This window comes from Carcharodon carcharias, chromosome 9, assembly GCF_017639515.1.
Source record: "Carcharodon carcharias isolate sCarCar2 chromosome 9, sCarCar2.pri, whole genome shotgun sequence".
NCBI lineage: Eukaryota > Metazoa > Chordata > Chondrichthyes > Lamniformes > Lamnidae > Carcharodon > Carcharodon carcharias.
The window spans coordinates 23534030-23556069 of record NC_054475.1 but is presented as its reverse complement, the minus strand read 5'-3'; the positions used below and the strand labels follow the sequence as shown (position 1 = coordinate 23556069).

General features: G+C 42.7%; 1 protein-coding gene across 4 annotated transcripts in view; it reads right to left on the bottom strand.

Moving 5' to 3' along the window:
* Window positions 1-22040, bottom strand: part of LOC121282149 — a 67379-nt gene that overhangs the window by 11780 nt on the left and 33559 nt on the right. For 3 of the 4 annotated variants that reach the window (XR_005944000.1, XM_041195661.1, XM_041195662.1), the window contains 13 exons: window positions 20908-21048; window positions 19757-19897; window positions 18593-18733; window positions 17418-17558; window positions 16243-16383; window positions 15080-15220; window positions 13904-14044; window positions 12729-12869; window positions 11566-11706; window positions 10391-10531; window positions 9216-9356; window positions 8056-8193; window positions 6205-6351 (listed from right to left, as the gene is read on the bottom strand). Coding sequence is in view for 3 of the 4 variants with exons in the window: in XM_041195661.1 (XP_041051595.1) it covers window positions 6205-6351; window positions 8056-8193; window positions 9216-9356; window positions 10391-10531; window positions 11566-11706; window positions 12729-12869; window positions 13904-14044; window positions 15080-15220; window positions 16243-16383; window positions 17418-17558; window positions 18593-18733; window positions 19757-19897; window positions 20908-21048 (1836 nt within the window). In the remaining variant the exon portion in view is untranslated. The remainder of the gene's footprint in view (window positions 1-6204; window positions 6352-8055; window positions 8194-9215; window positions 9357-10390; window positions 10532-11565; window positions 11707-12728; window positions 12870-13903; window positions 14045-15079; window positions 15221-16242; window positions 16384-17417; window positions 17559-18592; window positions 18734-19756; window positions 19898-20907; window positions 21049-22040) is intronic. The other variant, XM_041195663.1, reaches the window with a different exon arrangement.

Here is a 22040-nt window from a genome sequence, read left to right as displayed (position 1 = left end):
TGGGAAGGAGTCCCAGGGTGTGTTGGGGGGGCGGGGGGGGGGGGGTGGAGGATTCAAGAGGAGTGAAAGAAGCAAGAGTGGAGAAAGAAGTAAGGCTGGAGGAAGGAGTAAGGAGGCAGAAGAAGTAAGGGTGGAGGAAGTAGTCGGTGGGGGGGGGGGGGGGCATGGAATAAGGGGGGGCCAAGGAATAAGGGAGGGGAAAGGAGTAAGCGGGGGGAGCTAAGGAAAAATGTAGGGGAGCCAAAGAGTAAGAGAGGGGATGAGGAGTAGGGGAGGTGCCAAGGAGTAAGGTCGGGGGAGGTGGGTGAAGCAGTAAGGTGGTGGGGGGGGGGGGGGTGGGGGGGTGGGTGGTGGGGGGGGGTGCCAAGGAGTAAGGTGGGGGAGGGCCCAAGGAGTAAGGTGGGGAGGAAAGTGGGGGGGGGGGGGGTGAATGCCCTGGTGATCATGAAAGGGAGGGGTCAGGGTAGTCAATGGCTGCTTCCTGGGGAGCAAAATGAGGGTGGGCGTGGCATGATGGAATGGCAAGAATGAGTGTGGGCAGAGTGAATTGTAGGGTGGGAGGGTGAGGTTGCAACGGTATTGATGGAAGGAATGGCAAGAGAGGTGGTGGTGACTTGGCGGTGCACACGGGCCCTGGGTGTGGAAAGTAGGAGGTCAGGGAGGTCAATATGGATGGGGACGTGCCTTTCGAGAAGATAGGGAACGTGCACATTCAGCAGGACATGCCCGAAAGAAAAGGGTTGTGGCCAGTAGGTGACACTGGGGAGGTGGAAGGTGATGCCAGGAAGCTTGACAAGGCTGGGGGAAAGGTCATGGGTGACTGGGGGAGGGGAAAGGACAGAGGAGCTAAAGAAAAATGTTACACACGCCATGCCTGTAAATCCCAAAGTGAAAGGAAACTCGAGATGGGCAGGAACAGGTGCTACATGGGAGTGTGATCAGTGGGTGGGCCGAGATGCTGGTCAGAAAGGAAACCCCAGCAGGCAGCTCTGAAAATGCTCAGGACATTGGGGTGAGTGTGATGGGGAAAGGATCCGTCTGCTTGCGAGAGTGCTTGCATGAAGCTTCAAAAGGCCCTGCCACACACACACTTCTCCCTCCACAATCACTCATGGTCGGGCTGCATGCAGCTGAACTGCTAGTGGGGGAGGGGGGAGTGAGCAGTGGGAGGACTTGTGAAGCCTGTAAATGAAGCTGAAAGACACCATTACATATTATGCAGCAAAAGTCAATATATTTTCAGATTATAAAGTGACAGAATGTGTTCACCCATGCAACCAACTGTGATCAGAATTTCTTAACTTTTCTAGGCCTACCACTTCTTCCCAGGTGCTGCCTTGACATCCGCAGCAGGGGTACAGACAGCCTGTGCAATGGTTGGCCCTGTTTCCTCTGATGACTTCGGCAAGGGTCCTCTGGAGAGCCGAGGCCTTCAGGGCCCCGGAATGCTTAGGCTGTCCTCCTGTGAGCCAGCTGCTCCCTCTGCAGTGACTGAGGACCAGATTGAGTGGGGGTCACAGGCAAAGGGAGCACAGAGGGAGACGACAGCCCCTGAGGTTCCTGAGTGGATGACCCAGGATGTCCAGCTGCCACTTCTCCTCCCGTTAGGTACCGGAGGACCCTTGCCTGACTCCTTGAGGGGAAGGAGCACCTTGAGGGACATCGAGGTGCCCCGTTTCCTTCTTGTGTTGCCACTGCAGGAATTCACCCATGTCTATTACGATGGAGAGCAGGTCTGTGTGTATCTCCATGTTCTGCTGGACCAAGTGTTCGTCATCCTCCCCATGGAGGCGTCCATATGCATGCATGTGGGCACCACTTCCTCAGAGAGCAGGCAGACTTACTCCTCCAGCTCATGTGCCACTCTGTTGAGGGCTCCCAACAGCTTTGCATGATGTTCCCCTGCCTTCTCCATGATCAGTTTGAAGGCCGAATATAGGGACTTGTCATCTGGCTCAGACCTCACAGATGCCTCTTCCCCAGCAGTACTCAGAGTGCTGGGGAGCTCAACTGAACCTGCTTCCTCTTGCTGCAGACATATGTCTGTGCAGTGACTACCAGATTGTGAACCCGAACCTGCTCTAGATCTAGATCCCACCAAGATGTGTGCCTCTGCGCTGATGGGGGGTGTGGGTAAGCGCTGAGACTGACTTTCCAGGCTGCTTATTTCCAGCATTTGATTGGAGGTGTCCTCTCGGTTGGAGGTGAGGACCTGGATGGAGCTGAGGGACTGGCTACATGAGGGTGTCAGTCACTTGGCAGAGCTTCCCTTGAACCAAAGTAGAGATAATTAGTGCCCGGCAACAGAGTCAAAAACATGAGAGAGAGCACTCACAGTTGCATTGGGAGAGGGATGATGTGGTGCCTCATGCCGCCAACCTCACCATTGCCCAGGCATGGCCCACATCCTCACCAATCAGCACAATGGCACGCTTCTCAAAGTGAGTGAGGGGGTTAATGTGGGCCACTCCATTCTCGGTCTGGGACCTCTCCCTGCTGCTTTGAGCCAGCTTCTCCTGCATGAAACCAGGTGGAGAGTGTGAGCAGGACACATGGCACTGTCTGCAGTGTTTGTGTGGTGAGTGGAGACATGGATGTGATGACGACACGAGCTCGAGAATATATGAACCTGATGGAGATGTGAGGGTGTGTGTGAGGGTTAGTCTTGAGTTGTGAGATTCCTGTGGATGTATGATGGGTTTGTGAGTGTGTGAGTTGAGAGTGATGAGAAGAGTGATTTACCCTGGTGGAATGGATGAGGCCATTCATCCTCTTGTGGCACTTGGTGACTGTCCTTTTTTGCAAGGTATTGGTGCTGACCACTGCTGCCACTGCCTCCCATGCTGCATTGGTGGCCATGCTTGCTGGCCTTCACCCAGACCGGGGGTGCAGGGATTCACAGCGGGCCTCCACCGTGTTGAAAAGTCGCTTGAGGGACAGGTCACTGAATCGGGGAGTGCAGTCTTTTTGCCTTTTGGGGCCATGTTTTCTGTGCAGCAGTCCTGGGCTGGAGTCACTGAGAGGTGTGCACGCAGCTGCACTTTAAATATGGCGTTCCAGCATGAGGAACCGGCGAGGTGGGTGACGTTCTGGTGGGCAAACCGGAGTCCACCTGCCATCAAAACAGCTTGTTTCCCGGGATTGCATGATCAATGTGGCGGGACATGCTTCCTGGGATTGCATGATCAATGTGGCGGGACATGCTTCCTGGGATTGCATGATCAATGTGGCGGGACATGCTTCCCGGGATTGCATGATCAATGTGATGGGACATGCTTCCTGGGATTGCATGATCAATGTGGCGGGACATGCTTGCTGGGATTGCATGATCAATGTGGCGGGACATGCTTCCCTGGATTGCGTGATTAATGTGGCGGGACATGCTTCCCGGGATTGCGTGATCAATGTGGCGGGACATGCTTCCCGGGATTGCGTGATCAATGTGGCAGGACATGCTTCCCGGGATTGCGTGATTAATGTGACGGGACATGCTTCCCGGGATTGCGTGATTAATGTGACGGGACATGCTTCCCGGGATTGCGTGATTAATGTGACGGGACATGCTTCCCGGGATTGCATGATCAATGTGGCGGGACATGCTTCCCAGGATTGCATGATCAATGTGGCGGGACATGCTTCCCGGGATTGTGTGATTAATGTGGCGGGACATGCTTCCCGGGATTGCGTGATTAATGTGGCGGGACATGCTTCCTGGGATTGCATGATCAATGTGGCGGGACATGCTTCCCGGGATTGCATGATCAATGTGGCGGGACATGCTTCCTGGGATTGCATGATCAATGTGGCAGGACATGCTTCCCGGGATTGCGTGATTAATGTGGAGGGACATGCTTCCCAGGATTGCGTGATTAATGTGGCGGGACATGCTTCCTGGGATTGCGTGATTAATGTGGCGGGATATGCTTCCCGGGATTGAATGATTAATGTGACGGGACATGCTTCCCGGGAGTGCGTGATTAATGTGGCGGGACATGCTTCCCGGGATTGCATGATTAATGTGGCAGGACATGCTTCCCGGGATTGCATGAATAACGTGGTGGGACTGGGACAAAACAGTGTGAAAAGCCTCCATTGCAGCTGATGGGTAAATCATCCTTTTTCCCACCTGCTACGGCACTTAATGTGAACCTGGGGCAATTCCACCCATGGTATTTCATAGCATAGATAGAAACCTTTCAGCCCATCATGCCTGTGCGAACATTTTGACGAGCTATACAATTAGTTGTAGTCCCCTGTACTTCCCCCAGAGTCCTGCAATTTTTCTTGCCTTCCAAGCGTTTATCCAATTCTCTTTTAAAAGTTACTATTGAATCTGCTTCCACTCTCCATCCAAGCAGTACATTTCACATCATAATAACCTATTGCATAAAGTAAAATCTCATTTTTGGTTCTTTTGCTAATTACTTTTAACCTGTCTCCTCTGCCCTATGGCCAGTGGAAGTAGTTTCTCCTTATTTACTCCATCAAAACCCTTCATTAATTTGAATGCCTCTATTAAGACTCCCCTTAACCCCCTCTAGTCAAAGGAACATATTATTAGGAGGAGGGGTGGGTCATTTGGTCCCACAAGCCTGCTCCGTCATTCAATAACATCATGACTGATCTGATCACAGCCCCAACTCCACCTTCCCACTTACCCCGAATAATCTATGACTCACTTGTTAGTCAAGGATCTATCTACCACTACCTTAAGATCATTCATTGACCCTGCCTCCACCACGTTGGGGGAGAAAGTTCCAAAGATTCACAACCTTCAGAGAAAAAAATTCATCTCATCTCTGTCTTAAATGGGTAACCGCTTATGTTTAAGCTATGTCCTCTATTTCTGGCCTCTCCCACAACGGGAAACATCCTTTCTGCTTCCACCCTATCAAGCCTCCTCAGGATCTTATATGTTTCTTCTAAACACCAATGGATACAGGCCCAGCCTGTCCAATCATTCCTTGTAAGATACACCGTCAACCGACATATCAGTCAAGTGAACCTCTCTGAACTGCTTCTAACATATTTATACCCTTTCTTAAAGAAGGAAACAAAAACTGTAAACAGTACTTTGGATGTGGTCTCACTAATGCCCTGTACAACTGTAGAAAAACATCCTTATTTTATATTCCATTCCCCTCACAACAAATGACTACATTTTATTTGCCTTCCGAATTACCTGCTGTACGTGCATACTAACTTTTTGTGATTCATATAGCAGGACACCAATATCCTTCAGTACCTCAGAGTTTTGCAATCTCTCTCCATTTAAATAATATGCTGCTTTTCTATTCTTCCTGCCATAGTGAACATGTTCACATTCTCCCACATTATACTTCATCTGCAAAATTTGTGCCCACTCATTTAAGCTATCTATATCCCTTTGCAGACTCCTTATGTCCTCTGCACAACTTACTTTCTTATCTAAGTTTGTATCATCAGCAAATTTAGCAACCATACATTTGGTCTCTTCATCTAAGTCACTGATATAAATTGTAAATAGTTGAGGCTCCACCACTGATCCTTGTGGTACTCTGAAAAATGTCTCATTTGTCACTACTTTCTGTTTCCTGTTAGCTAACCAATCCTCTAACCATGCTAATGTGCCACCCCATACGCCATGAGCTCTTATTTTGAGTAGTACCCTTTGCACGTTATCATGTTATCAATGCCTTTTGGAAACCTACATACAGCACATCCACAGGCTCCCCTTTATCCACGTTGCTTGTTACTTCCTCAACAAACTCCAATAAATTAGTCAAACATGGGGTGGGATTTTCCGGTCCCGCAGCAGAAATTCCCACCAAAAGTCAACAGACCTTCTGCTGATCCATCAAATTTTCTGTTCCACAATTCCCACAGTGGGCAGGACTCGAAAATCCCATCCATGATTTCCAATTAGTGAAACTGAATCCCAATTTTTCTGGTCTCTGCATAACTGAAGTCCATCATCCCTGGTACCATTCTCATACATCACCTCTGCACCCTCTCCAACACCTTGACATTCTTCCTAAAACGTGGCACCCAGAAATGTGCACAATATAGCAGCTGACACCTAACCAGAACTTTGGAGGACCAAAGTCCAAAAGAAGCGAAAGACAAATAATTCATAGGTAAATACAGAATTGCTGAAAATAATTCACACCTTTACTTATCACTCTTCTTTTGCTATGTTTCATTTTACAAGACCTAGATACTCACAGTGAGGAGCTGCCGAAAGCATTAAGCTTTTGTCGAGTCTATCTGTAGGAATTGGGGAGTTGTTTGGAGGTATTGTTTTATTGATTATTGTGTTTACAGTTGTGGTTGTAGAAAGATCTGTTTGCCTTTGTTCATATGTAGCAGTATCTGAAATGTAAAACCACATATACAAATGATAAGAAACAATATAATTAACTTTCATTTTTCTTTCCCTTCCTCTCCCTTCCAGAGGGTACTGACTCATTGTTAAGCTCAGCTTCACTGTAACCAGACATACTCTGGTATCCGACGTGCTTTTGTATTTGTTCTAGGGTGCTACATTTATTGTCCATCCCTAAATGTCTTCTTGAATCTGAGTGCCTTGCTAAAGTATTTCAGATGAGATTAAGAATCAATCACGTAGCATGGGACAGAGTACCTGGTAGGCCAGGCCAGGTAGTCTTGGCAGATTCATTTTCCTGAAGGCTCAAACCAAAAAACAGGTCTGTAAATCTCAACTTGTTTCATTAAACACCCAACCCTCTGATCAATGGCTAATGAAATATTAATTCATTCATGCAGACTTCCCTGTGAACGATATGAACAAGTAATGTTGAGGAAGGTTGGAAATATTCTAAAAAAATTAATGTTGTTAAATAATAGGTTTCAAAAAATCAAAATGGCTTCAGAGAAATGAGGATAATTTTGCTCTGGAAAACTACATGGTTGTCGGAGCCACCTTCTGAGCAAGACCTGGAACTGAGTATCGCATATTAGGGTGTGACAAGGTGTAAACACAATTAACATTGAAAGACTCACATATACTTTTGACATAGGGTTTTTGAACAGAATGATGACAGGACATAATGGATTTCAGTGGTATATATGGCGTGTAGTACTTCCCTTTCCTGCCCCTCCTCTGCACCAATTAGTGCTACATTAAGGGAAGTCAGGCCATTACCCCGGAACATTTTCATTTTTTTTCCAATTTAAAATGTACAATCTGTTCAATTTTGAACACTTCTACCCTTTACTTGTATTTTGAACTGGAAAGCTATCAATGATAAATTAAGTGACATTGGGTTTTCAGAAAACCAACCAAAGTATCGCTTCCTCAAACTATCTCAAAAGTAACACTCCTTTTAACCAAAGCTCGCACGGCACCCACCACACCCACCTTCCCCCACTCCTCCCTTGAAAGAGGCTCTTCTCCTTGACAACTATTATTCCCACATATCGTACATGCTTTACAATTTTCTATTCACAGGGCACGATATTCCCCTCCTACTTTTTCAGATCATTTTGACAATCTTTTCCTCTCCTCTTCCATTGCCAGCACTCCTCTTTCCATTCTTCTCATTTCAAACAGGTGAATGTTTCATCTGTCAATCCGGTTCAGACAGACACTGGTGCCCATCTATCCCCACCTCAATAGTAACTTGCATATTGCACCTTTAACATATTGAAAAATCCCAAGGTGATTCTCAGACACAACATGACACTATGGGATAGGTTGGTCAAAGGCTTTCGGAGTATCTTGAAGAAAAGGAGAGAGGCAGTGAGGGTGCAAGATTTAGGGAATGAATTCTTGAGTTTGGGGCCTGGACGGCTGAAGGCACAGCCACAGATGGTGGAACGTAGGAAATCATGGATGCACAAAGAAGGCAGAATTCGAGGAACACAGAATTCTCAGAGTTAAAAGGCAGGATGAGGTAACAGAGATAGAGTAGGGCAAAACTAAGCACGCATTTGAACACAAGGAAACTTGAGTAGTTGCTGGACTGGGAGCCACTATAGGTCAGCGAATACAACAATGGTATGTCAGAACATGCGTAAACGGCCCTATACATTCAAATGGTTGCCATCTAATACCCAAGCTAGGAAGTGATGAAAGCAAATGGTTCCTGTCTCCACCATCTGAGGTAATATCGTTTATCTCAGGTGTTGTTTCACGTATTGTAGCTGCGATGGTGGAAGGAGGTGAAAGCTGTTCTTCATGGTCAGGAAGGGCTGAAACACAAAGTCACACAATTGCTCTGATTAGGCTATTCACACAATGAGTGATTATAATGACAGTCTGTGCAGAGCAGACATTTGGGAGACAAAATTTAACTTGTGCTAGTTTCTTCATTTAAATGGGTGACACAATGTGAAGTTGTCCCCCCAAAGCCTGATCAGACCACTTCAGCTTCCTCAAACCAGCAAGCTGTAGGCCCCATGGGGGAGTTTGGGTGATGGGTGGGAGGCAATAGTGATGGTGCCAAGTGAAGTGGAGCAGTTCTGGTTCCAAAGTATTTTTGTGGAAACATTTCTGCTCCTTTGGGCTCCACAGAAATTACACTATAAACACATTTCCTACCTTGTTGAGAGCAAATTCCACTGGTCCCTTTAAGGACACTGGCATATGTGTAAATAACAGGAACTTGCTATTGGCAAATGAAAATATTGTGATGCAGTCAGTTTTCAAGTTCACACACCTGCAGAAGGTATAACATTACACCAATAATGAGATAGATAAGAGAATAGGAAGACAGGAATGTTACTGACCATTTATTTTACTTTCTTGAGTCCCTGTTGGAGGCCACAACCTGACCATTCATCTGTTGTTGCCCTAAGTAAATGTCTCTCTAACCTTTTTCTACTCTGATTATAAGCTTTCATATTTTAGATCATTTTCATTGGAGTGTCTCAATTCACAAGTGTCTTCAAAAGTATTTTCAACATGATTACTATCTGTGTAATGCTTGGTAACATTCTGTGACAGAAAATGCTAATCTATCAATTATTTTTAAACCACAGGATCTCTAAACAGTAAAACATTGCATTCAATCTTCTTTCTGGCTGGAAATTATTAAGCGAATTTATAAAGCAATAAATACACCAAGCATCTCAGCACGTGTAATAATAAAGGCTGGGATTATACAACTCTCCAATTCATGCTTCAACTGTGCCTGTAGTTCTACGAATACAACAATGGGTGACCGGAACATGTGTAAACGGCCCTATACATTCAAATAGTTGACATCTAATACCCAAGCTAAGAAGTGATGAAAGCAAATGGTTCCTGTCTCCACCATCTGTGGTAATATCGTTTATCTCAGGTGTTGTTTCACGTATTGTTGTAACTGCGATGGTGGAAGGAGGTGAAAGCTGTTCTTCATGGTCAGGAAGGGCTGAAACACAAAGTCACACAATTGCTCTGATTAGGCTATTCACACAATGAGTGATTATAATGACAGTCTGTGCAGAGCAGACATTTGGGAGACAAAATTTAACTTGTGCTAGTTTCTTCATTTAAATGGGTGACACAATGTGAAGAAGTCCCCCCAAAGCCTGATCAGACCACTTCAGCTTCCTCAAACCAGCAAGCTGTAGACCCCATGGGGGAGTTTGGGCGATGAGTGGGAGGCAATAGTGATGGTGCCAAGTAAAGTGGTGCAGTCCTGGTCCAAAGTATTTTTGTGGAAACATTCCGGCTCCTCTGGGCTCCACAGAAGTTAGACTATAAATACATTTCCTACCCTTCTGTGAGCAATCTCCACTGGTCCCTTTAAGGATACTGGCATCAATGTGAATAAGAGCAACTTGCTATTGGCAAATGAACACATTGTGATGCAGTCAGTTCTCAATTTCACTCACCTGCAGAAGGTATAACATTACACCGATAATGAGAAAGATAAGACAATAGAAAGATAGGAATATTACAGACCATTTAATCCATTTATTTTACTTTCTTGAGTCCCTGTTGGTGGCCACAACCTGACCATTCGTCTGTTGTTGCCCTAAGTAAATGTCCTCTCTAACCCTTTTCTACTCTGATTGTAAGCTTTCATAATTTAGATCATTTTCATTGGAGTGTCTCAATTGACCAGAGTCTTCAAAAGTATTTTCAACACAATTACTATCTGTGTAATGCTCGGTAACATTTTGTGACAGAAAATGTTAATCTATCAATTAATTTGAAAGCACAGGACCTCTGTTTGCATAGTAAAACATTGCATTCAATCTTCTTCTGGATTGAAATTATTAAGCAAATTTATGAAGCAATAAATACACCAAGCACCTCAGCACATGTAATAATAAAGGCTGGGGCTATACAACTCTCCAATTCATGCTTCAACTGTGCCTGTAGTTCAACGAATACAACAATGGGGGACCGGAACATGTGTAAACGGCCCTATACATTCAAATAGTTGACATCTAATACCCAAGCTAAGAAGTGATGAAAGCAAATGGTTCCTGTCTCCACCATCTGTGGTAATATCGTTTATCTCAGGTGTTGTTTCACGTATTGTTGTAGCTGCGATGGTGGAAGGAGGTGAAAGCTGTTCTTCATGGTCAGGAAGGGCTGAAACACAAAGTCACACAATTGCTCTGATTAGGCTATTCACACAATGAGTGATTATAATGACAGTCTGTGCAGAGCAAACATTTGGGAGACAAAATTTAACTTGTGCTAGTTTCTTCATTTAAATGGGTGACACAATGTGAAGAAGTCCCCCCAAAGCCTGATCAGACCACTTCAGCTTCCTCAAACCAGCAAGCTGTAGACCCCATGGGGGAGTTTGGGCGATGAGTGGGAGGCAATAGTGATGGTGCCAAGTAAAGTGGTGCAGTCCTGGTCCAAAGTATTTTTGTGGAAACATTCCGGCTCCTCTGGGCTCCACAGAAGTTAGACTATAAACACATTTCCTACCCTTCTGTGAGCAATCTCCACTGGTCCCTTTAAGGATACTGGCATCAATGTGAATAAGAGCAACTTGCTATTGGCAAATGAACACATTGTGATGCAGTCAGTTCTCAATTTCACTCACCTGCAGAAGGTATAACATTACACCGATAATGAGAAAGATAAGACAATAGAAAGATAGGAATATTACAGACCATTTAATCCATTTATTTTACTTTCTTGAGTCCCTGTTGGTGGCCACAACCTGACCATTCGTCTGTTGTTGCCCTAAGTAAATGTCCTCTCTAACCCTTTTCTACTCTGATTGTAAGCTTTCATAATTTAGATCATTTTCATTGGAGTGTCTCAATTGACCAGAGTCTTCAAAAGTATTTTCAACACAATTACTATCTGTGTAATGCTCGGTAACATTTTGTGACAGAAAATGTTAATCTATCAATTAATTTGAAAGCACAGGACCTCTGTTTGCATAGTAAAACATTGCATTCAATCTTCTTCTGGATTGAAATTATTAAGCAAATTTATGAAGCAATAAATACACCAAGCACCTCAGCACATGTAATAATAAAGGCTGGGGCTATACAACTCTCCAATTCATGCTTCAACTGTGCCTGTAGTTCAACGAATACAACAATGGGGGACCGGAACATGTGTAAACGGCCCTATACATTCAAATAGTTGACATCTAATACCCAAGCTAAGAAGTGATGAAAGCAAATGGTTCCTGTCTCCACCATCTGTGGTAATATCGTTTATCTCAGGTGTTGTTTCACGTATTGTTGTAGCTGCGATGGTGGAAGGAGGTGAAAGCTGTTCTTCATGGTCAGGAAGGGCTGAAACACAAAGTCACACAATTGCTCTGATTAGGCTATTCACACAATGAGTGATTATAATGACAGTCTGTGCAGAGCAAACATTTGGGAGACAAAATTTAACTTGTGCTAGTTTCTTCATTTAAATGGGTGACACAATGTGAAGATGTCCCCCCCAAAGCCTGAACAGACCACTTCAGCTTCCTCAAACCAGCAAGCTGTAGGCCCCATGGGGGAGTTTGGGTGATGGGTGGGAGGCAATAGTGATGGTGCCAAGTGAAGTGGAGCAATCCTGGTCCAAAGAATTTTTGTGGAAACATTTCTGCTCTTCTGGGCTCCACAGAAATTATACTATAAACATATTTCCTACTTTGTTGAGAGCAAATTCCACTGGTCCCTTTAAGGACACTGGCATATGTGTAAATAACAGGAACTTGCTATTGGTAAATGAAAATATTGTGATGCAGTCAGTTTTCAAGTTCACTCACCTGCAGAAGGTATAACATTACACCGATAATGAGATAGATAAGAGAATAGGAAGACAGGAATGTTACTGACCATTTATTTTACTTTCTTGAGTCCCTGTTGGAGGCCACAACCTGACCATTCATCTGTTGTTGCCCTAAGTAAATGTCTCTCTAACCCTTTTCTACTCTGATTATAAGCTTTCATATTTTAGATCATTTTCATTGGAGTGTCTCAATTCACAAGTGTCTTCAAAAGTATTTTCAACATGATTACTATCTGTGTAATGCTTGGTAACATTCTGTGACAGAAAATGCTAATCTATCAATTATTTTTAAACCACAGGATCTCTAAACAGTAAAACATTGCATTCAATCTTCTTTCTGGCTGGAAATTATTAAGCGAATTTATAAAGCAATAAATACACCAAGCATCTCAGCACGTGTAATAATAAAGGCTGGGATTATACAACTCTCCAATTCATGCTTCAACTGTGCCTGTAGTTCTACGAATACAACAATGGGTGACCGGAACATGTGTAAACGGCCCTATACATTCAAATAGTTGACATCTAATACCCAAGCTAAGAAGTGATGAAAGCAAATGGTTCCTGTCTCCACCATCTGTGGTAATATCGTTTATCTCAGGTGTTGTTTCACGTATTGTTGTAACTGCGATGGTGGAAGGAGGTGAAAGCTGTTCTTCATGGTCAGGAAGGGCTGAAACACAAAGTCACACAATTGCTCTGATTAGGCTATTCACACAATGAGTGATTATAATGACAGTCTGTGCAGAGCAGACATTTGGGAGACAAAATTTAACTTGTGCTAGTTTCTTCATTTAAATGGGTGACACAATGTGAAGAAGTCCCCCCAAAGCCTGATCAGACCACTTCAGCTTCCTCAAACCAGCAAGCTGTAGACCCCATGGGGGAGTTTGGGCGATGAGTGGGAGGCAATAGTGATGGTGCCAAGTAAAGTGGTGCAGTCCTGGTCCAAAGTATTTTTGTGGAAACATTCCGGCTCCTCTGGGCTCCACAGAAGTTAGACTATAAATACATTTCCTACCCTTCTGTGAGCAATCTCCACTGGTCCCTTTAAGGATACTGGCATCAATGTGAATAAGAGCAACTTGCTATTGGCAAATGAACACATTGTGATGCAGTCAGTTCTCAATTTCACTCACCTGCAGAAGGTATAACATTACACCGATAATGAGAAAGATAAGACAATAGAAAGATAGGAATATTACAGACCATTTAATCCATTTATTTTACTTTCTTGAGTCCCTGTTGGTGGCCACAACCTGACCATTCGTATGTTGTTGCCCTAAGTAAATGTCCTCTCTAACCCTTTTCTACTCTGATTGTAAGCTTTCATAATTTAGATCATTTTCATTGGAGTGTCTCAATTGACCAGAGTCTTCAAAAGTATTTTCAACACAATTACTATCTGTGTAATGCTCGGTAACATTTTGTGACAGAAAATGTTAATCTATCAATTAATTTGAAAGCACAGGACCTCTGTTTGCATAGTAAAACATTGCATTCAATCTTCTTCTGGATTGAAATTATTAAGCAAATTTATGAAGCAATAAATACACCAAGCACCTCAGCACATGTAATAATAAAGGCTGGGGCTATACAACTCTCCAATTCATGCTTCAACTGTGCCTGTAGTTCAACGAATACAACAATGGGGGACCGGAACATGTGTAAACGGCCCTATACATTCAAATAGTTGACATCTAATACCCAAGCTAAGAAGTGATGAAAGCAAATGGTTCCTGTCTCCACCATCTGTGGTAATATCGTTTATCTCAGGTGTTGTTTCACGTATTGTTGTAGCTGCGATGGTGGAAGGAGGTGAAAGCTGTTCTTCATGGTCAGGAAGGGCTGAAACACAAAGTCACACAATTGCTCTGATTAGGCTATTCACACAATGAGTGATTATAATGACAGTCTGTGCAGAGCAAACATTTGGGAGACAAAATTTAACTTGTGCTAGTTTCTTCATTTAAATGGGTGACACAATGTGAAGAAGTCCCCCCAAAGCCTGATCAGACCACTTCAGCTTCCTCAAACCAGCAAGCTGTAGACCCCATGGGGGAGTTTGGGCGATGAGTGGGAGGCAATAGTGATGGTGCCAAGTAAAGTGGTGCAGTCCTGGTCCAAAGTATTTTTGTGGAAACATTCCGGCTCCTCTGGGCTCCACAGAAGTTAGACTATAAACACATTTCCTACCCTTCTGTGAGCAATCTCCACTGGTCCCTTTAAGGATACTGGCATCAATGTGAATAAGAGCAACTTGCTATTGGCAAATGAACACATTGTGATGCAGTCAGTTCTCAATTTCACTCACCTGCAGAAGGTATAACATTACACCGATAATGAGAAAGATAAGACAATAGAAAGATAGGAATATTACAGACCATTTAATCCATTTATTTTACTTTCTTGAGTCCCTGTTGGTGGCCACAACCTGACCATTCGTCTGTTGTTGCCCTAAGTAAATGTCCTCTCTAACCCTTTTCTACTCTGATTGTAAGCTTTCATAATTTAGATCATTTTCATTGGAGTGTCTCAATTGACCAGAGTCTTCAAAAGTATTTTCAACACAATTACTATCTGTGTAATGCTCGGTAACATTTTGTGACAGAAAATGTTAATCTATCAATTAATTTGAAAGCACAGGACCTCTGTTTGCATAGTAAAACATTGCATTCAATCTTCTTCTTGGATTGAAATTATTAAGCAAATTTATGAAGCAATAAATACACCAAGCACCTCAGCACATGTAATAATAAAGGCTGGGGCTATACAACTCTCCAATTCATGCTTCAACTGTGCCTGTAGTTCAACGAATACAACAATGGGGGACCGGAACATGTGTAAACAGCCCTATACATTCAAATAGTTGACATCTAATACCCAAGCTAAGAAGTGATGAAAGCAAATGGTTCCTGTCTCCACCATCTGTGGTAATATCGTTTATCTCAGGTGTTGTTTCACGTATTGTTGTAGCTGCGATGGTGGAAGGAGGTGAAAGCTGTTCTTCATGGTCAGGAAGGGCTGAAACACAAAGTCACACAATTGCTCTGATTAGGCTATTCACACAATGAGTGATTATAATGACAGTCTGTGCAGAGCAAACATTTGGGAGACAAAATTTAACTTGTGCTAGTTTCTTCATTTAAATGGGTGACACAATGTGAAGATGTCCCCCCCAAAGCCTGAACAGACCACTTCAGCTTCCTCAAACCAGCAAGCTGTAGGCCCCATGGGGGAGTTTGGGTGATGGGTGGGAGGCAATAGTGATGGTGCCAAGTGAAGTGGAGCAATCCTGGTCCAAAGAATTTTTGTGGAAACATTTCTGCTCTTCTGGGCTCCACAGAAATTATACTATAAACATATTTCCTACTTTGTTGAGAGCAAATTCCACTGGTCCCTTTAAGGACACTGGCATATGTGTAAATAACAGGAACTTGCTATTGGTAAATGAAAATATTGTGATGCAGTCAGTTTTCAAGTTCACTCACCTGCAGAAGGTATAACATTACACCGATAATGAGATAGATAAGAGAATAGGAAGACAGGAATGTTACTGACCATTTATTTTACTTTCTTGAGTCCCTGTTGGAGGCCACAACCTGACCATTCATCTGTTGTTGCCCTAAGTAAATGTCTCTCTAACCCTTTTCTACTCTGATTATAAGCTTTCATATTTTAGATCATTTTCATTGGAGTGTCTCAATTCACAAGTGTCTTCAAAAGTATTTTCAACATGATTACTATCTGTGTAATGCTTGGTAACATTCTGTGACAGAAAATGCTAATCTATCAATTATTTTTAAACCACAGGATCTCTAAACAGTAAAACATTGCATTCAATCTTCTTTCTGGCTGGAAATTATTAAGCGAATTTATAAAGCAATAAATACACCAAGCATCTCAGCACGTGTAATAATAAAGGCTGGGATTATACAACTCTCCAATTCATGCTTCAACTGTGCCTGTAGTTCTACGAATACAACAATGGGTGACCGGAACATGTGTAAACGGCCCTATACATTCAAATAGTTGACATCTAATACCCAAGCTAAGAAGTGATGAAAGCAAATGGTTCCTGTCTCCACCATCTGTGGTAATATCGTTTATCTCAGGTGTTGTTTCACGTATTGTTGTAACTGCGATGGTGGAAGGAGGTGAAAGCTGTTCTTCATGGTCAGGAAGGGCTGAAACACAAAGTCACACAATTGCTCTGATTAGGCTATTCACACAATGAGTGATTATAATGACAGTCTGTGCAGAGCAGACATTTGGGAGACAAAATTTAACTTGTGCTAGTTTCTTCATTTAAATGGGTGACACAATGTGAAGAAGTCCCCCCAAAGCCTGATCAGACCACTTCAGCTTCCTCAAACCAGCAAGCTGTAGACCCCATGGGGGAGTTTGGGCGATGAGTGGGAGGCAATAGTGATGGTGCCAAGTAAAGTGGTGCAGTCCTGGTCCAAAGTATTTTTGTGGAAACATTCCGGCTCCTCTGGGCTCCACAGAAGTTAGACTATAAATACATTTCCTACCCTTCTGTGAGCAATCTCCACTGGTCCCTTTAAGGATACTGGCATCAATGTGAATAAGAGCAACTTGCTATTGGCAAATGAACACATTGTGATGCAGTCAGTTCTCAATTTCACTCACCTGCAGAAGGTATAACATTACACCGATAATGAGAAAGATAAGACAATAGAAAGATAGGAATATTACAGACCATTTAATCCATTTATTTTACTTTCTTGAGTCCCTGTTGGTGGCCACAACCTGACCATTCGTCTGTTGTTGCCCTAAGTAAATGTCCTCTCTAACCCTTTTCTACTCTGATTGTAAGCTTTCATAATTTAGATCATTTTCATTGGAGTGTCTCAATTGACCAGAGTCTTCAAAAGTATTTTCAACACAATTACTATCTGTGTAATGCTCGGTAACATTTTGTGACAGAAAATGTTAATCTATCAATTAATTTGAAAGCACAGGACCTCTGTTTGCATAGTAAAACATTGCATTCAATCTTCTTCTGGATTGAAATTATTAAGCAAATTTATGAAGCAATAAATACACCAAGCACCTCAGCACATGTAATAATAAAGGCTGGGGCTATACAACTCTCCAATTCATGCTTCAACTGTGCCTGTAGTTCAACGAATACAACAATGGGGGACCGGAACATGTGTAAACGGCCCTATACATTCAAATAGTTGACATCTAATACCCAAGCTAAGAAGTGATGAAAGCAAATGGTTCCTGTCTCCACCATCTGTGGTAATATCGTTTATCTCAGGTGTTGTTTCACGTATTGTTGTAGCTGCGATGGTGGAAGGAGGTGAAAGCTGTTCTTCATGGTCAGGAAGGGCTGAAACACAAAGTCACACAATTGCTCTGATTAGGCTATTCACACAATGAGTGATTATAATGACAGTCTGTGCAGAGCAAACATTTGGGAGACAAAATTTAACTTGTGCTAGTTTCTTCATTTAAATGGGTGACACAATGTGAAGAAGTCCCCCCAAAGCCTGATCAGACCACTTCAGCTTCCTCAAACCAGCAAGCTGTAGACCCCATGGGGGAGTTTGGGCGATGAGTGGGAGGCAATAGTGATGGTGCCAAGTAAAGTGGTGCAGTCCTGGTCCAAAGTATTTTTGTGGAAACATTCCGGCTCCTCTGGGCTCCACAGAAGTTAGACTATAAACACATTTCCTACCCTTCTGTGAGCAATCTCCACTGGTCCCTTTAAGGATACTGGCATCAATGTGAATAAGAGCAACTTGCTATTGGCAAATGAACACATTGTGATGCAGTCAGTTCTCAATTTCACTCACCTGCAGAAGGTATAACATTACACCGATAATGAGAAAGATAAGACAATAGAAAGATAGGAATATTACAGACCATTTAATCCATTTATTTTACTTTCTTGAGTCCCTGTTGGTGGCCACAACCTGACCATTCGTCTGTTGTTGCCCTAAGTAAATGTCCTCTCTAACCCTTTTCTACTCTGATTGTAAGCTTTCATAATTTAGATCATTTTCATTGGAGTGTCTCAATTGACCAGAGTCTTCAAAAGTATTTTCAACACAATTACTATCTGTGTAATGCTCGGTAACATTTTGTGACAGAAAATGTTAATCTATCAATTAATTTGAAAGCACAGGACCTCTGTTTGCATAGTAAAACATTGCATTCAATCTTCTTCTGGATTGAAATTATTAAGCAAATTTATGAAGCAATAAATACACCAAGCACCTCAGCACATGTAATAATAAAGGCTGGGGCTATACAACTCTCCAATTCATGCTTCAACTGTGCCTGTAGTTCAACGAATACAACAATGGGGGACCGGAACATGTGTAAACGGCCCTATACATTCAAATAGTTGACATCTAATACCCAAGCTAAGAAGTGATGAAAGCAAATGGTTCCTGTCTCCACCATCTGTGGTAATATCGTTTATCTCAGGTGTTGTTTCACGTATTGTTGTAGCTGCGATGGTGGAAGGAGGTGAAAGCTGTTCTTCATGGTCAGGAAGGGCTGAAACACAAAGTCACACAATTGCTCTGATTAGGCTATTCACACAATGAGTGATTATAATGACAGTCTGTGCAGAGCAAACATTTGGGAGACAAAATTTAACTTGTGCTAGTTTCTTCATTTAAATGGGTGACACAATGTGAAGATGTCCCCCCCAAAGCCTGAACAGACCACTTCAGCTTCCTCAAAACAGCAAGCTGTAGGCCCCATGGGGGAGTTTGGGTGATGGGTGGGAGGCAATAGTGATGGTGCCAAGTGAAGTGGAGCAATCCTGCTCCAAAGTATTTTTGTGGAAACATTTCTGCTCCTCTGGGCTCCACAGAAATTATACTATAAACATATTTCCTACTTTGTTGAGAGCAAATTCCACTGGTCCCTTTAAGGACACTGGCATATGTGTAAATAACAGGAACTTGCTATTGGTAAATGAAAATATTGTGATGCAGTCAGTTTTCAAGTTCACTCACCTGCAGAAGGTATAACATTACACCGATAATGAGATAGATAAGAGAATAGGAAGACAGGAATGTTACTGACCATTTATTTTACTTTCTTGAGTCCCTGTTGGAGGCCACAACCTGACCATTCATCTGTTGTTGCCCTAAGTGAATGTCCTCTCTAACCCTTTTCTACTCTGATTATAAGCTTTCATATTTTAGATCATTTTCATTGAAGTGTCTCAATTCACAAGTGTCTTCAAAAGTATTTTCAACATGATTACTATCTGTGTAATGCTTGGTAACATTCTGTGACAGAAAATGCTAATCTATCAATTATTTTTAAACCACAGGATCTCTAAACAGTAAAACATTGCATTCAATCTTCTTTCTGGCTGGAAATTATTAAGCGAATTTATAAAGCAATAAATACACCAAGCACCTCAGCACGTGTAATAATAAAGGCTGGGGTTATACAACTCTCCAATTCATGCTTCAACTGTGCCTGTAGTTCAATGATTACAACAATGGGAGACCGGAACATGTGTAAACGGCCCTATACATTCAAATAGTTGACATCTAATACCCAAGCTAAGAAGTGATGAAAGCAAATGGTTCCTGTCTCCACCATCTGTGGTAATATCGTTTATCTCAGGTGTTGTTTCACGTATTGTTGTAGCTGCGATGGTGGAAGGAGGTGAAAGCTGTTCTTCATGGTCAGGAAGGGCTGAAACACAAAGTCACACAATTGCTCTGATTAGGCTATTCACACAATGAGTGATTATAATGACAGTCTGTGCAGAGCAAACATTTGGGAGACAAAATTTAACTTGTGCTAGTTTCTTCATTTAAATGGGTGACACAATGTGAAGAAGTCCCCCCCAAAGCCTGATCAGACCACTTCAGCTTCCTCAAACCAGCAAGCTGTAGGCCCCATGGGGGAGTTTGGGTGATGGTTAGGAGGCAATAGTGATGGTGCCAAGTGAAGTGTTGCTGTCCTGGTCCAAAGTATTTTTGTGGAAACATTCCTGCTCCTCTGGGCTCCACAGAAATTACACTATAAACACATTTCCTACCTTGTTGTGTGCAAATTCCACTGGTCCCTTTAAGGACACTGGCATATGTGTAAATAACAGGAACTTGCAATTGGCAAATGAAAATATTGTGATGCAGTCAGTTTTCAAGTTCACACACCTGCAGAAGGTATAACATTACACCAATAATGAGATAGATAAGAGAATAGGAAGATAGGAATATTACTGACCATTTATTTTACTTTCTTGAGTCCCTGTTGGTGGCTACAACCTGACCATTCATCTGTTGTTGCTGCAAGTAAATGTCCTCTCTAACCCTTTTCTACTCTGATTGTAAGCTTTCATATTTTAGATCATTTTCATTGGAGTGTCTCAATTCACAAGTGTCTTCAAAGGTATTTTCAACACTATTACTATCTGTGTAAAGCTCGGTAACATTCTGTCAATCTATCAATTATATTTAAACCAAAGGATCTCTGCACAGTAAGACATTGCATTCAATCTTCTTCTGGGTGGAAATTATTAAGCAAATTTATGAAGCAATAAATACACCAAGCATCTCAGCACATGTAATAATAAAGGCTGGGGCCATACAACTCTCCAATTCATGCTTCATCTGTGCCTGTAAATCAGCTAATACAAGAAAGGGAGACCGGAACATGCGTAAACTGCCCTATACATTCAAATAGTTGACATCTAATACCCAAATTAGGAAGTGCTGAAAGCAAATGGTTCCTGTCTCCACCATCTGTGGTAATATTGTTTATCTCAGGTGTTGTTTCACGTATTGTTGTAGCTGCGATGGTAGAAGGAGGTGAAAGCTGTTCTTCATGGTCAGGAAGGGCTGAAACACAAAGTCACACAATTGCTCTGATTAGGCTATTCATACAATGAGTGAGAATAATGACAGTCTGTGCAGAGCAAACATTTAGGGGAAGAAATTTAACTTGTGTTAGTTTCTTTATTTAAATGGGTGACACAATGTGAAGATGTCCCCCCAAAGACTGATCAAAATTGCTCTCACACTTCAGCTGCATCAAACCAGCAAGCTGTAGGCCCCTTGGGGGAGTTTGGGCGATGGGAGGGAGGCTTTAGTGATGGTGCCAAGTGAAGTGGGGCACCATCTGATGTAAGGTACCAGATTAACATAAGACAACATACATGCCTTAAACCACTGACCCAATTTCCTTTACGATACCTCAGCAGAGACAATTTTCACTGTCTAAAACAAGATGGCATATCCTTAAAATTAGAGTCAAGCTGTTCAGGAGTAATGTCAGAAAGCACTTCTTCACAAAAAAGGGATTGGAAATCTGAAACTGTCTCCCCAAAAAAGCTGTTGAGGCTAGGTCATTTCTAAATTAAGACTGATAACTTTTTTTTTGTTAGGTAAGCATATGAAAAGTTATGGAACCAAGATGGATAGATGGATTTAAGATTCAGATCAGCCATGGTCTAATTGAATGTCAAACAGGCTCAAGGGGCTGAATGGCCTCCTTATAGTTCCAAGGACTGAGAAAGGGAAATTTTCTTGTGTCCGTGCCCAGGCGGACTAGATCATCTGGCAACAAGGAATATCAGAAGATCAGCCAGGCTGGAGTCTACACTTATAAAGGAATCCCGGTGATTTTCCTCACCTAATTCAGGAGATTGCTATTCCAGCAAGCTTGAATCTGGATGGAAACTAAATGTGGTATATTGAACAACTTACAATGTATATTGTTAATAAGGATCACCCACTTTGAACATAAAATAAAATTACCAAAATGAAAATTATGCATTCAGTCTAGTCTACTGAGCATTTGGAGTGGTGAAAAAGATAAAAGAGTCTCCAGT